The sequence below is a fragment of the Dendrobates tinctorius genome, unplaced genomic scaffold, assembly GCF_039654945.1.
Source record: "Dendrobates tinctorius isolate UK_male_01 unplaced genomic scaffold, ASM3965494v1 ptg000093l, whole genome shotgun sequence".
Lineage (NCBI taxonomy): Eukaryota > Metazoa > Chordata > Amphibia > Anura > Dendrobatidae > Dendrobates > Dendrobates tinctorius.
This window is the reverse complement of record NW_027361761.1, coordinates 4,761,748-4,777,003: the sequence shown is the minus strand read 5'-3', so window position 1 is coordinate 4,777,003 and position 15,256 is coordinate 4,761,748. Positions and strand designations below refer to the sequence as shown.

At 41.9% G+C, this 15,256-nt stretch overlaps 1 protein-coding gene across 4 annotated transcripts in view; it reads right to left on the bottom strand.

Annotated features, from left to right (window-relative positions):
* Positions 1 to 3,440: 3,440 nt before the first annotated feature.
* The window catches only part of GATA4 (GATA binding protein 4), a 62,213-nt gene continuing 50,397 nt past the window's right edge, over positions 3,441 to 15,256 (bottom strand). For 3 of the 4 annotated variants that reach the window (XM_073586387.1, XM_073586386.1, XM_073586388.1), the window contains exons 3-6: positions 11,109 to 11,275; positions 9,756 to 9,984; positions 8,808 to 8,920; positions 3,441 to 6,753 (exon numbers count right to left, since the gene is read on the bottom strand). In XM_073586387.1, coding sequence (XP_073442488.1) covers positions 6,601 to 6,753; positions 8,808 to 8,920; positions 9,756 to 9,984; positions 11,109 to 11,275 — 662 coding nt within the window. In that variant the 3' untranslated portion in view covers positions 3,441 to 6,600. The remainder of the gene's footprint in view (positions 6,754 to 8,807; positions 8,921 to 9,755; positions 9,985 to 11,108; positions 11,276 to 15,256) is intronic. The other variant, XM_073586389.1, reaches the window with a different exon arrangement.

Below are 15,256 nucleotides of genomic sequence, written 5' to 3'. Positions count from 1 at the left end.
TTATTTGTGGAAAAAAAACCCAAAACAAACAGAAATTTGGCCCAAATTTTGAAAATTTTGCAATTTTCAAACTCTTAAGTTTAGGCAAGTTCCGGGACCCTGGACAAACGGGGGACCCACTCGCTGTTGGCAGGGGCATAACTACTGCCCAGGCGGTGAAGAGACCACCAACGTCAGCAATTACTTCAGTTGGATGTGCGTACATTCAGCTGAAGTCTATTGCAGAACACAGACCCATTTGGTCCACGCATGGCAATACACGCTGTCGGCCAATCGGAGGCCAGCAGCTGACGTCGGCGTGCATGAGACTGCGGGTGCATGGCAGTGACGTCATGCTCTCCTGTCGCTTGCAGGCTGAAGTCAGCTGCCGGCTTCAGAAGAGGACGTCGTGTGGCGGAGGGAAGATGAATATTTATATTTTTTTTAAATCAGTTAGTACACGGTGGCTATACTACTACATGGATGACTATGGGTTGTGCATTATACTGTATGTGGAAGACTATGGGCTGTGCATTATACTGTATGGATGACTGTGTGCTGCATTATACTGTATGGATAACTGTGTGCTGCATTATACTGTATGGATGACTGTGTGCTGCATTATACTGTATGGATGACTGTGTGCTGCATTATACTGTATGGATGACTGTGTGCTGCATTATACTGTATGGATAGGTCCCTTCCAACTCTACGATTCTGTGTTTCTATAATAGAAGTCTTCAGAGGCTGGACAGACATCTGTCTGGGATGATTTAGCGAATCCTGCTTTGAGCAGGGGGTTGGACCAGATGGCCCAGGAGGTCCCTTCCAACTCTACCATTCTATGATTCTACTATGGGCTGTGCATTATATTGTATGGTTTACCATTTGCTGTGCATTATACTCTATGGATGACTATGGACTGCATTATTCTCTATGGATGACTATGGACTGTGCATTATACTGTATGGATGACTATGGGCTGCATTATACTGTATGGATGACTATGGGCTGTGCATTATACTGTATGGATGACTATGGGCTGCATTATACTGTATGGCTGACTATGGGCTGCACATTATACTGTATGGATGACTATGGGCTGTGCATTATACTGTATGGCTGACTATGGGCTGTGCATTATACTCTATGGATGACTATGGGTTGTGCATTATACTGTATGGATGACTATGGGCTGCACTATACTCTATGGATGACTATGGGTTGTGCATTATACTGTATGGATGACTATGGGCGTTGCACTATACTCTATGGATGACTATGGGTTGTGCATTATACTGTATGGATGACTATGGGCTGCATTATACTGTATGGATGACTATGGGCTGTGCATTATACTGTATGGATGACTATAGGCCGTGCATTATACTCTATGGATGACTATGGGCTGTGCATTATATTCCATGGATGACCGTGGGCTGTGCACAGGGCCGGCGTTAGGGGCAGGCAGACCAGGCAGCTGCCTAGGGCTCCCACTCTCCCAGGGGCCCCCAGCTAGCGGGACATCACGCAGCCGCTATGGGACCTGTGAGGCAGGGGGGCCCGCCTGCCCCCAGCACGGAGTCCCCCTGCCACCGCATTGAACTATACCGGTGTCATAGACACTGGTACAGTTCAAAGCAATGATGGAGGAGAGAGCGTACGCTGACGCTCCCTCTCCCATCATTCCCTGCTCTGTCTCTGACATACAGCGGGTGCGTGATGACGTCATCGCACACTCACGGTGTACCAGGCAGAGCAGGAGACAGGAGCCGGGAGCAGCGTGGGCACAGGAAGAGGTGCGGAGAGTGCTTTTTTTTTTTTTATATAATCAGTGTGTACTGGACTGTGGGGCCATTCTGGGGGGGGGTGGCTGTATACCATGCTGTGATATATACCATGTGGTGCTGGGCTATACTTCATGCTGTGCTATATTCTATGCGGCTGTGTTATATACCAAGGGGGGTACATTTTACATTATATTCTATGGGGGAAGCTGTGTTATATAATATGTGGGGTTACATTATATTCTATCTGGGTTACATTATATTGTATGGCAGGGTGGCATTATCCTATCTGTGGGCAGCATTACACTGTATCAAGGACGATGGGGAATACATTATATGAAGAACTATGGGGTGCATTATACTATGGGAAGTGAATTGTACTACATGGATGACTATGGTGGTGCATTATACTATATGGAGCACTGAGGAGTGTATTATACTATATGGAGGGCTATGAGGAGTGTATTATACAATATGAAGGACTATGGGGCACATTATATGGAGGACTATGGGGTGTAAACTGTAGATGTGCTGCTGATAACATGATACTGTATGGTGATCTGTTAGTGATCCATTAGTGGTCGTTCTGTCCCCATCATTCTTTCTCAGATGGTGGAAAGAGGCCGGGAAACAAGTGTTGAACGACTTCAATATTGTCGATCACACTCATTTATTGTCCTGAACTCAGCGCGTGTAACTACAACCGAAATGCTTCTGTGTGAGGTGCAATATGTCAGCATTTGGGGCCCCATTTTAAACTTTGCCAAGGGCCTCACTTTGCCTAAAACCGGCCCTGGCCATGCATTATCCTATATGGATGACTATGGGCGATCAGCAGCCAGACCACCTAGTAAAACTGATATTAGGGGGTTTGGTCAAATTTACTGTAATGTATACAGTACGAGGATCTTTACATCCTTACACCCTATAAGTGTAATGTGACCTTCTGAACAAGAGCAAATTTGATGCCAGAGTTGTTGAGTCAGTGGTTTCTTTCCCTCTTCTCATTAAAAAAAAAAAATACATGTCTGATCTGCCAAAATATTCAGGAGAATTTTAAAAAAAAAAAAAAAATAATGAGCAGATTCTATCAACTTTTTTTTTTTTTTTTTAGTAAACTTGAGTGATTTTGTTATTTATTGCTATTTCGTACACCTATCCAAATTTAATTTACCCATGCAGGCTCAAATTTATGGCAATTTCTGCAATAAATAAAAAAATTACATTTGCAGGAGTAAGATAGACGATGGTCCCCTCCACTATGCTCCATGCAGTCTGTAGAAAAGTGCCATGAGCGGCAAAAATGTTCACCATAATTTGTGACTTTAAGGGAACAGTCACACGGTCGCATAAAATTGGAACGAGATTGGAAGGCAGTGAACGGCCGGCGACTCTCCTGAGCAGAGTGGGGCAGCTGTATTCATTTCTATGCAGCTGACGCGCTTCGGTCAGGAAAGGCGCCTGTCAGTCCGTACACTGCGTTCCAATCTCGTTCCGATTTATGCGTCCTTAGGGTGGAAACGGTAAATTTCATGGAACAAGACTTCACAAGCAACCATATGCAGTTTCCCTGGGACTAATGCACCCCAAAGCCTCATCCATGAATGCGGACTTCATTATTTTGACTCTTATTACTCCACCAACCTCAGAAGCAAAATAAATAAATGAACAAAATTAAGATTTTTAGTAGGCTTTATTTTCTGAAATTTGGAAGATTTAGAAGTGTCGTTTGTGACCGCTTCATATTCTTAATGCTTACATGAATCTTTTACCTGTGTGTTTGTGTTTTATGCCTTTTATACATCCAACTTTATAAAAAAAGGGGGAAAAAAAAATATTAACAATTTTAATAACAATAACATTTATCATTATCGCAAACCTTTAAGTTATTAAATTTACAATTTTCACTTATCTTTATAAAGACATTTTCAATCATGTACATTGATTTGCATTTTTAGAAAGCGGTGAAGTTAGGATCGACGTCCTTGTTGCTCCTTATCCCTCGAATGACTGCCGGACAAAACCCTCAAATGACCGAGATCCCAATCGCCATGATTTCATATCCGACCACCACTGGTGGTTCATTCCCTCTGATCTTACCGCAGCAACGACGTTGCGTACATCCATGTCATTGTTGCAGCCTCAAAAGTGTTGCTGGCATGCATGGCACAAATTTGCCGAGGTCAGCGATTGGCTGCAGCGGTCAATTGGAAGTACGGGATGTCATCACTGCAAGTAAACAAATTATCATGATGCCTTCTGTTGAGATGAAGGGGTTATCATCCAAATGGGCCGCCTTCACTAGTAACCATTAGTCTTCAGGCTGCCATATTGGTAGGTCTGAGTGATCTGCTGTGATGAAAGGGTTATTGTTTATTAAATCTTATAAAGCTGTGACATCAATTTATGATCGGTGGAGATCAGACTTCTACATCCCCCACTAACACAAAACGAGGGGCTACAGTGCCCATTCACAGTCAATTCAGTTTCTCCCTGCATTAATGGCATATCCTAACAAGATGGAAATTTTTTTTTCCTTTCTGTATAAAAGTAGGAAAGCTTCTACGACCAATATATTGATATACAAACCAAAACGCAATTATTAAAGAATTTTTTTATGGAGTGTTACAGTTGGAATTGAAGAGAACCAGACAATGGACTTTATCATATGTAAAAAAAACAAAAAAAAAAAAAAAAAATACTGTAGATGTTACCAACTTTCCACCTTACGTCACTTCCGTAAAAAGTTGGTTGCACCTCTAGACTTCTATATATTGTATTTTGTTGGGTTTTCTTTCAACTTCCCATATGTTTTGTGCATATTGACCCGAAGAAAGCAATCACTGGAGGACATCGTGGTAAAAAGAATAAAAGGAACAAGGTGAGAAGGAAGACAAGCAACCTGATGGGTTTGATACTATCAAGACCATGGTGGACCTCTCTAGGCTTGCACAGGATCGATCTTTCTACAGATCGTTCATCAGTCAAGTATCACCAATCTTAATGGCGTTTTGCTATCCTTTAAAATGTTGGCATTTATCATAGGATACGTTATTAGTTTATAAAAGGTTGGAGTTCAACTGATTAGATCCCCTGATACTGAAAGGTTCAGTGTTGGTACAGCTTTGTGTCCACTTCATTAGCTTTACGCTCCACCGGGCCATCCGTAGACCGAGGAGCTGACTGCAGTGTGATGGAAAAACTTAGAAAAGGGACAGAAGTGGAGTTCAGTAAACTTCTCCTGAAGTTTTGAACTCATAAAACCAACTCACTCATCCCTACCAGCATGGTGGAGGAAATCCTAACATTCAACCTTGCTCGCTTCGACCTTCCATGAGAGGACAAGTCTTACCTTCAATTTTCATAAGTCGGATCATAAAGTGATGGCATATCCTAGCAATAATTATTTTGGGGAGGAATATCAATCTAATGGCTTTTCATATGATGATAATTTAAGGAGAAAGCATCCAAAGTTCCAGTAGTTGAGTCTCCAGATCATCTGTTGGAAACAAACTCTTCAAGGTGAAAAGCCACGAACCACATTCTTGTCTTGACATGTAAAGAGCATGATGACCATTGGACAAAGAATTTATAATTGGTGGGAAAAGGTTGAACTGGATGGACCTAGGTCTTTTCTCAACCTACATAACTATGCAAGTCCACTTGGTCTTGGTTTGCCTCGTGAATCATAAAAAAGTCATACAGCTAAATTACAACCATTGAGTCTGCGTAAGAAGTAGACATGTTCAATAAGTTTACAGAAAGTCGAGTCAACCGTTTTGGTGCGGACTAAACTTTGGAAAAAGTTGAATATTTCAATTGAGAAAGTTAGAGATTATAATTTATGGCTGGAATGGCTTCGATGACAGTGAAACGAAGAGTCAACAAGCATCTACCGGGCGATGTGACCAAAAACATACAAAGGTCATATTTAAATAAATCGCAAAGTTCAAGTCTATCTTCATTTTACTTAAAATTTTACAAAACAGATTAACGATAACAGTTTCATGATTGTCATACTTTGCTGTATGGATCTTGATTTTACAGGATTAGTGGAGTCTCCATGATCTTTTCGAGAGGACTTGGGAGTCAACCTTCATGAATTTGTCTCAAAATTCCAAAAATTGTGCGATTTTTTTTTGTGTTTTTCATTTTGTGTCTGTAAGACGTACACTGACTTCCTTAAAAACATTGGAAAGGAACAGAGGAAAATGAAGACAATTCTTGCTGGCAGTTACTTAAATCATACCAAAAAAAAACAAAAAACTATTTAACTGGGAGAAGGATGAGAAAAGACACACCAGTGGAAGCGTTCATCGATGCCCCCCTTCTTGCTAAAGAACGAAAAGGTTTTTTTTTTTAAATTACATTTGCGCCGATCGCCATAACAATATAAAGGCAAATAAAAGCTTAAGTTCTCCAGACGCTTCCAGTGTTGCTCATTAATATATACGCAATTTCCCCCCCGTCAAAGTTAGCAAAAATTTTGCTGCCGATTTGGAAACTTTATGGAGAATTGTTGACTTTTCTCCAGGCGCCTATCTGTTCGTTCACATTAAATATGGTCCACTGTATAAAAGTCCTTTGCTAGAAGTATAAACATTAAATTACTTTGCTAAAAGTTGTGTTTTTTTTAAAACTTCTAAGTAGCCGAAGTTTTTCTTCTTTAAGTCTCTTGAGAGCTTCTATTTTTTTACCATTTTTTTCATTTTTGAGTGATGACTCTCTGGTGCAGTTTCTCTCATGTACGGTAATGACCAAATCCTCGATTGATAAACCGAATGTTCCAAGTCATGACCGGAGGTTTCGAAAGAAAAAGGTTGAGTCTCGCGCTTTAGGCTAAAACCAAACTATTCCAGGAGTCATTTTTGGAGCTGGTTTGAGGAGATGTGTTGATTGAAGAGTGATGGGTCTGCGGAGAAAGCTTCAGACCGACCATTGAATGAATGGATGATGCATGGCTTGTGATGGTAGACAAAGCGGATGCCTGCAAGAAGAACATCGGTGGTGAGTAGATGAAGAAATATGAGCAAGCAGAACACTTTATAGGTACACTGACGAGCTAACGGGTAACAATGTTTTGACCTTCTGATTTTGAGGCTCCATATCTCACCATCCACTACTGCTTTGATGGGGAGACTTCAACCATTTTATAGACAAGTCATCTTGGCTATCTCATACATAAATTTGACTTGCAGCAATGTTGCAAATGAAGGTCTCACGTTAGAAGCAGTAGTGGATGCTGAGATATGGAGCATGAAAGTCAAAAGTGCAAAACAGTGTTACCATTTACCTCGCCAGTGTAACTCATCGCATTAAATATGCATTACAGTCTTACAGTCTGCATAGGCCGCTTACGAGTCCAGTGGGTGGGCTACTCAGTGTGAGAGCATATAGATGTCAATCACCAAGTAGGACCACCTACTACTGAACTCCTAAGCACAAATTCTGAAATACTATCTTGACCAGGGGCGCACTCTCTGCAACGGTGACCAGGCCAAAGTGGGAGAGGGACCTGCTGACGCCAGGTGGCACATGGAAGTGACATTATTCGCTGCCAGTAGCTTGCACACTGAAGTCAGCTGCCATTTTCTGTGCCGCGACAGAAGAGGACTCCGCTAAAGAACAGCAGCAGAATGGTGTACATTTGTATAAGAATGGAGACAGATATTTTAAGATCGGTGACACATATGCCAGGATGGGCCAGGATAGGAGACATGTACCAGGATGGGTGACATATCGAACGGTAGACCCAGGATATTAGACATATATACCAGGATAGGTGACAATTATACCAAGATAGGCCCAGGATAGGGGATATTTATACCAGGATGGGGAACATATGTACAAGGATTGGCCCAGGATTAGAGCCATAACATAGTATCATAGCTAGCAAGGCCGAAAAAAGACATTAGTCCATCCAGTTCAGGCTATATTCCGTCAGACTAAATCCCCAGATCTACGTCCTTCTAAAGAACCTAATAACTGTAAGATACAATATTGTTACTCTCCAGGAAGACATCCAGGCCTCTCTTGAACCCCTCGACTGAGTTCACCATCACCACCTCCTCAGGCAGGGAATTCCAGATTCTCACTGCCCTAACAGTAAAGAATCCTCTATGTTGGTGGAAAAACCTTTTCTCCTCCAGACGCAGAGAATACCCCCTTGTGACCGTCACCTTCCTTGGTATAAACAGATCCTCGGAGAGATATTTGCATTGTCCCCTTATATACTTCTACATGGCTATTAGATCACCCCTCAGTCATCTTTTTTCTATAATCCTAATTTTGCTAATCTCTCTGGGTATTGTAGTTCCCCCATCCCCTTTTATTAATTTTGTTGCCCTCATTTGTACTTGCTCTAGTTCCATTATATCCTTCCTGAGGACCGGTGCCCAAAACTGTACACAGTACTCCATGTGCGGTCTAACCAGGGATTTGTACAGAGGCAGTATAATGCTCTCATCATATGTATCCAGACCTCTTTTTATGCACCCCATGATCCGGTTTGCCTTGGCAGCCGCTGCCTGGCACTGGCTGCTCCAGGTAAGTTTATGATTAACCAGGATCCCCAAGTCCTTCTCCGTGTCAGATTTACCCAGTGGTTTCCCGTTCAGTTTGTAACGGTGATATTGATTCCTTCTTCTCATGTGTATAACCTTACATTTATCAATGTTAATCTGCATCTGCCGTTTGGCAGAAATATATACAAGGATGGGTTCAGGATAGGAGACATATGTTCCCCATCCTTGTGTATATATGTACAGGGATGGGCTCAGGATAGGAGACATATATACACAAGGATGGGGAACATATATAGAAGCATGGGCCCAGGATTGAAGACAAATACCAGGATAGCCCCAGGATGAGGGACATTAGTACAATTTGGGAGATATTACTACATAGTGGACGAGGGGGGGCAACACACAGGTCTCTAACATTTTAGCATTTGTAAAGCTACAAGCCATTGATATGGACTGAATCTTTTCCCACAAACCTACACTAGGTGACCGGGCCTCTTTAGGCATCATTGTTTAGTACCTGAGATAATGTTGAATGGCCATACGCAGGCGAGAGTCCGGGTTCAATTTTAATGGGGCGCATGTCATCTGCAGTGATGGTAGATGGAGTGGGGTTGTCAGTGCCGTTTGGTCCTGGTAGAAACAGGATAAAGAAGAACTTTTTAAAATCACAAAAACACGATAAAACCTGCACGAGCCCTACATTTATATGTGTAATTACTAGAGATGAGAAAAATTCCAGGCTTGTTAAATTTGCCTCGAATGCCTGTGTCTGGATCTCCGCGCAGACTGAAGAGAACGTCCACGCAATGTTATGAAGGAAAGAGGAGGCCGGGAGGATCTGCTTGGAGGACCAGGAGGCTGTGGTTGGGTGACAGGCAAGTATATATATTTTTTTTTACCCTACTTTTATTATACTCTAGGGCAGAGCCGGTTCTTTTATCTCTAATGATTACTATTCAAAAGGAAATGCATCTAATAGAACGGAGGCTTCCCATGAGAATTATTCACCAATCAATTTTTTTCTTTTACATATTCATCTTTTTTAAATTTATACTCTGACACAAGTTGAAATATTAACACTTCTATAGACCCTGTTAGGAAATTACTAAAAGAGGATACTACTTTCTGAATGAAGAGCGGATACAAAGAGCATCTCCCTCTTTGGAGGACCCGTCCTGTCCCCGCATTACACGGACAAACCATTGATCTACATGGGCGCTGTGTAATACTTTATTTCACCTGCGGGAGTGCTTTCCAGAAATTAAACACTTTACAGAAAGTCCCTCTCACAGCAGTGAGCTGCAATCAGAGGTAATTAGTTTATAGTCAAGTTTTAATTAGTGATGCCTCCATGAAGTTCTGATGTATCACTTGTTTTATAAACTTTGCAAATCTTTGAGTTTTGCTTTTTTTGTGGTTTTAGATTTTTTTTTTTTTTTTTTTTTTTTTTTGGACTCATCAATACCTATTGGAGTTTTGGACTTGCTCAGATTCTTCGGTTTGCGTTTCCTTGTCTGGATTCCCTCCTTCTTCATTGCCAGGGGTCTGGGAACACCATGCAACTTCATATATAGCCCACAGGCATTACATACAGGCTCGCCCTCTGCATTTCGACGCCACAAGGTGGTGGTGGTTGTATGGCAGTTGGCACAAGAGAGGCCGACCCGGCGTGATGCAGACTGCCAAAAAGAAGACTAACCATTATTAGTGTTGTTTATACACGGCTGAGAGAGTACAGGCGGCAGAAGTTACAGGTTGGCCACTAGGTGGCAGTACATGTCAGATTTTTTTTTTTTTTTTTTTTATAGCATTTTTAAAATCACTTCCCCCTTAAAATGTACCTGTAAACAACTGTTCAATTTAATGGCGGCCATACACTGGTTGAAAGTTGATTTCAATTAACCCTTTGGCGATGAGCACCTGCAGCTGGGCTTCATAGTAAATTATCAACTTTCCCAAAACAATGCAAAACCATACTACTGTTGCAGTATAATATATATATATATATATATATATATATATATATATATATATATATATATATATATATATATATATATATATACACACACATACATACATATATATTTTACACATACACTGCTCAATAAAATAAAGGTAACACAAATGATGAAAGCAGGTTCACGCCGAGCACGTGACAGACGTGACTGTCTGGAGACACCATGGAGAGCGATCTGCTGCCTGCAACATCCTCCAGCTTGACTGGTTTAGATGTGGGTCAGTAATGATGTGGGATGGCATTTCTTTGGAGGGCTGAGGTAGCGGTCCTGCTGCTGGGTTGTTGCCCTCCTACGGGCCCCTCCACGTCTCCTGGCATACTGACCTGTCTCCTGGTAGCACCTCCAGCCTCTGCGCTGACAGACACAGTAAACCTTTTTGCTACAGCTCACATTGATGTGCCATCCTGGATGAGCTGCACTACCTGAGCCACTTGTGAGGGTTGTAGAGTCCGTCTCATGCTACCACGAGTGTGAAAGCACAACCGACATTCAAAAGAGACCAAAACATCAGCCAGAAAGCATTGGTACTGAGATGTGGTCTGTGGTCCCCACCTGCAGAACCACTCCTTTATTGAGGGTGTCTTGATAATTGCCAATAATTTCCATCTGTTGTCTATTCCATTTGCACAACAGCATGTGACATTGATTGTCAGTCAGTGTTGCTTCCTAAGTGGACAGTTTGATTTCACAGAAGTTTCATTTACTTGGAGTTATATTCTGTTGTTTAAGTGTTCCCTTTATTTTTTTTTGAGCAGTGCAGTTCTCTGGCCACTCAAGACTAGAATATAAATCCTTACCAGCCTTCGTTGGGGCTTTATCAGCGGACGGTTGATACCATTCATCTTATGATAGAGTCCACACGCGTTGCACAGGTAGTGGCCTGTACCATCCCTCCTCCAAAGAGGGGTGGACATTGCTCCGCAGTTGACGCATTCTCGGCCTTCTGAGAAATCATCAAAAAATTCTGAAACAAAAACAATAGACATTGAAATAGAAGAATCCTATAACATGTATTATTCCCTAGAGTCGATTTGCAGGACCCTGTGCAGCAGCCACGTGGCCATATTCCATGGCCTGTGATGGGAGCCCTGGAAACCCACTCCTTCCAAGCCAACATTCCTGATGCCTCTTCTGAAAAGTACGCCTGCTACGACATCTGTGCTTCACGCAGCAGCCACATTGTGCCTACAGATCAGAGGAAGCATCGGGGTCTCTGGTAAGTAGGTGGAGGCTGGATTACTGGGGGGTTAACAGAGTAAATATTTACTATATGTCACCTGCAACAAATGAAACAGTAACAGCAAGTGAGGTTTAAATTGTAACTGTCGTTTCAGGAGAACTTGTAGCAGAATGTTGGGTCTTGTTTTTAGCTCCTCCCCCTCCCTTCTCCATAGAATCTTGTAAGCACCAACTGTCATCTCCTACCTCTGCATAAAGGAGCAGATTTCTCTGATAAGATACAAGGTTTCTAATTTTCTTGTGTGTGTAATATATATATATATATATATATATATATATATACACACATACATACATACATACATACATACATACACACACACACACACACACTACAGAACAAAAGTTTGGACACACCTTCTCATTCAAAGAGTTTTCTTTATTTTCATGACTATGAAAATTGTAGATTCACTCTGAAGGCATCAAAACTATGAATTACCACATGTGGAATTATATAATTAACAAAAAAGTGTGAAACAACTGAAAATATGTCTTATATTCTAGGTTCTTCAAAGTAGCCACCTTTTGCTTTGATTACTGCTTTGCACACTCTTGGCATTCTCTTGATGAGCTTCAAGAGGTAGTCACCGGAAATGGTCTTCCAACAGTCTTGAAGGAGTTCCCAGAGATGCTTAGCACTTGTTGGCCCTTTTGCCTTCACTCTGCGGTCCAGCTCACCCCAAACCATCCCGATTGGGTTCAGGTCTGGTGACTGTGGAGGCCAGGTCATCTGGCGTAGCACCCCATCACTCTCCTTCTTGGTCAAATAGCCCTTACACAGCCTGGAGGTGTGTTTGGGGTCATTGTCCTGTTGAAAAATAAAATGATGGTCCAACTAAACGCAAACCGGATGGAATAGCATGCCACTGCAAGATGCTGTGGTAGCCATGCTGGTTCAGAATGCCTTCAATTTTGAATAAATCCCCAACAGTGTCACCTGCAAAGCACCCCCACACCATCACACCTCCTCCTCCATGCTTCACAGTGCTTTGCTGGTGACACTGTTGGGGATTTATTCAAAATTGAAGGCATTCTGAACCAGAATTGGCCATGACGGTAAGGGGTTAAATACCTAGTTCACCGTTCTAAATCTTTGATGACACGGAAGTATAATTTACTTTTTATTTTTCTGTGAAACATTATTCTTAAGTTTTTGAAGGGCGTTTAAAAATATTTTATAAAGTGATTGTTACTGGGACATTACCTGATATTTATGGGGTTTTTTTATTTGTATTTTTTTTACCATACAGATTTTTTGAAGCTGCCTTTGTCCCCTATATACAGTTTTGCCAGATACAGAAACAAAAAGTTATTAAAAGTTTCTTTTCCCCCCATGTTCTTGTTATGGAATATGACGAACATGAAGTCTTTTCTCCCGTCCCCGGCCTGACCCAGACTGGTAGCGGCTTCTTGGCCTGTCCTAATATTTTCTTTGTTAATAAGGCTGAAGATGGAGTCGTCTGCCTGAGGATCTTTATGGCTTTCAGCTACTTAACTCGGCTTTAAATCCTGCCATTATGGGATTTTTTTGACACGTTCCTCTCCTTCATTGCTTCACCTCCTCCCACTGTTATTATACAAGCAGCAGACAGGGAAGGAAACTCTTCAACAAGCTACAAATTGCCAGGACATCTCCCATGGGTTTTAGAACAATAGAACCCGGGGGGGGGGGGGGGGGGGGGTGTCAGTCTACGGCTGCACCACTCCATAAGTGCAACGATTTCCCACTTCTGAATGTCTTGATGGACAGATCGGCTTTATAAGAGGAAACCCCATAAATCACAGGTGTCATTGTAGGTCACTTTCATCCAGCCAATATGGAGATGTTGTCCTTTCTACAGTTCCCTTGTATTTTAGAGATTTTATTTTGTCCCGTAGTAAAAGTTTGGGTGGCCCTCAGTGACCCTCAAAAAAAAAAAATCAAAGAGTAGGCAGAGAAGTTGTGTTCCTAAACACTATGGAACCATCAAAGTCAAAGAGGAAGAAGGTCAAGTTCTCGGGAAAAGATGGAGATGTTGGGTCAAGGTTAGGGTTGTGGGAAAACGTTGACCCAACTAGTACGATCCATCAGAAACGTGACCCGAGATGGTGTTTAGGAAGGTTATCAGACCTGAATAGTTTTCTATATCACTGACCTCATATTTTCCATCATTATACTGACTTTTAGGATTAATTTAGGCGTTGATATAATAATAATAATAATAATAATAATCTTTATTTATATAGCGCCAACATATTCCGCAGCGCTTTACAGTTTAACAGTTTCAAACACAAGTCATAAGTAACAACGTTAACAATACAATAATTAAAGCGAAATAAGACGACCCTGCTCGTGGGAGCTTACAATCTACAATGAGGTGGGGGAGATACAAACCTATGCTTTGTATTTCCAATGGTGTATTTACAATGATGGTCCAGCCATCTTCAGGGGGAGGGGGTTAGATGGAGATAGTGAATGGGCTACACACACACACACACACACAAACATAACATGACTTTGATTACTGAATGTGATAGGCCGCTCTGAACAAATGTGTTTTAAGCGAGCGCCTAAAACTATGCAAATTGTGGATGGTCCTAATATCTTGGGGTAGAGCATTCCAGAGGATAGGAGCAGCACGGGAGAAGTCTTGGAGTCGGGAGTGGGAGGTACGGATTAGGGCAGAGGTTAGTCGAAAGTCATTTGCAGAGCGCAGTGATCGGTTAGATATCCTTGCCGTCAGTAAAGCCGGACATACCGCACGGGGTTTCAGATTCTGATTCATGTTGGTTGGTCTCCAATCTTTGCCTATTCTACATGTGGCCCAATTTGGGTTTCCCTTGATGCGATACCAGTTTTCCTTTCAGCATGAACTACGACATTTGACAACAACTGAAAAAAATGCAACATGGCCCATCAACTTAAGAGACAGCCATCATAGGCCGCCATCTGTCTCACATGTTTGCATCACACAAATTGGCATGGTTTATTTTTTTGCATAGTCCAAAATCTCTAGCGTATGTCCACCTTTAATGGCAAGGAGATCAATATGTCAGCAGGTGATCTGAGACCGGCATGAGATCCCGATTCCAGCGATGTGTCACTCACTACGCTGTGTTTTGCCATTTCAATAAAATCAAGTGTTTTATCAGCAGGAGATTATCACCACCACAGGACAAGGTGTATCGTGCCTCCTGGTCCAAACCTGCCTCCTCCACTTATTAGCAGCTTTCTGTCCATATACTATGTACACAGAAAGCTGCCAATCAGTGGTGTGGGCGGGGTTATACGGGGCTCAGCATTCAAGCTCTGCTAGATCTGCAGCAGAGAAAACTGATTGTATTAAAAAAAAAAAAAACAGCAAGTGATATATAGCTGGAATCAGGCTCTCTGCCCCTACATCATGCTGCTCTCAGATTACATAGCAAACACTTGACGACAGATTCCCTTGAAGTTAAGATTAAAGTTGAGCTTTGTGCATCTAGTGGGTTTTCCTTTTTGGATGACACTATTTGTAATAATGTATCTCTCTTAAAAGGGAATCGGTCAGTAGGATCAGCTCTCCTAAGTCGTCTATATGGGCATGCAGGTTATAGAGTACTGAATAAAATATTTCCTTGATATCTTCGATCCGATGTCTTATTCCAGATAAATCCACCGTTTTCTTAATATGTAAATGAGCTGTTAAGATCTATAGGCTGAACATAGATCTCTCAAAGAATCGCC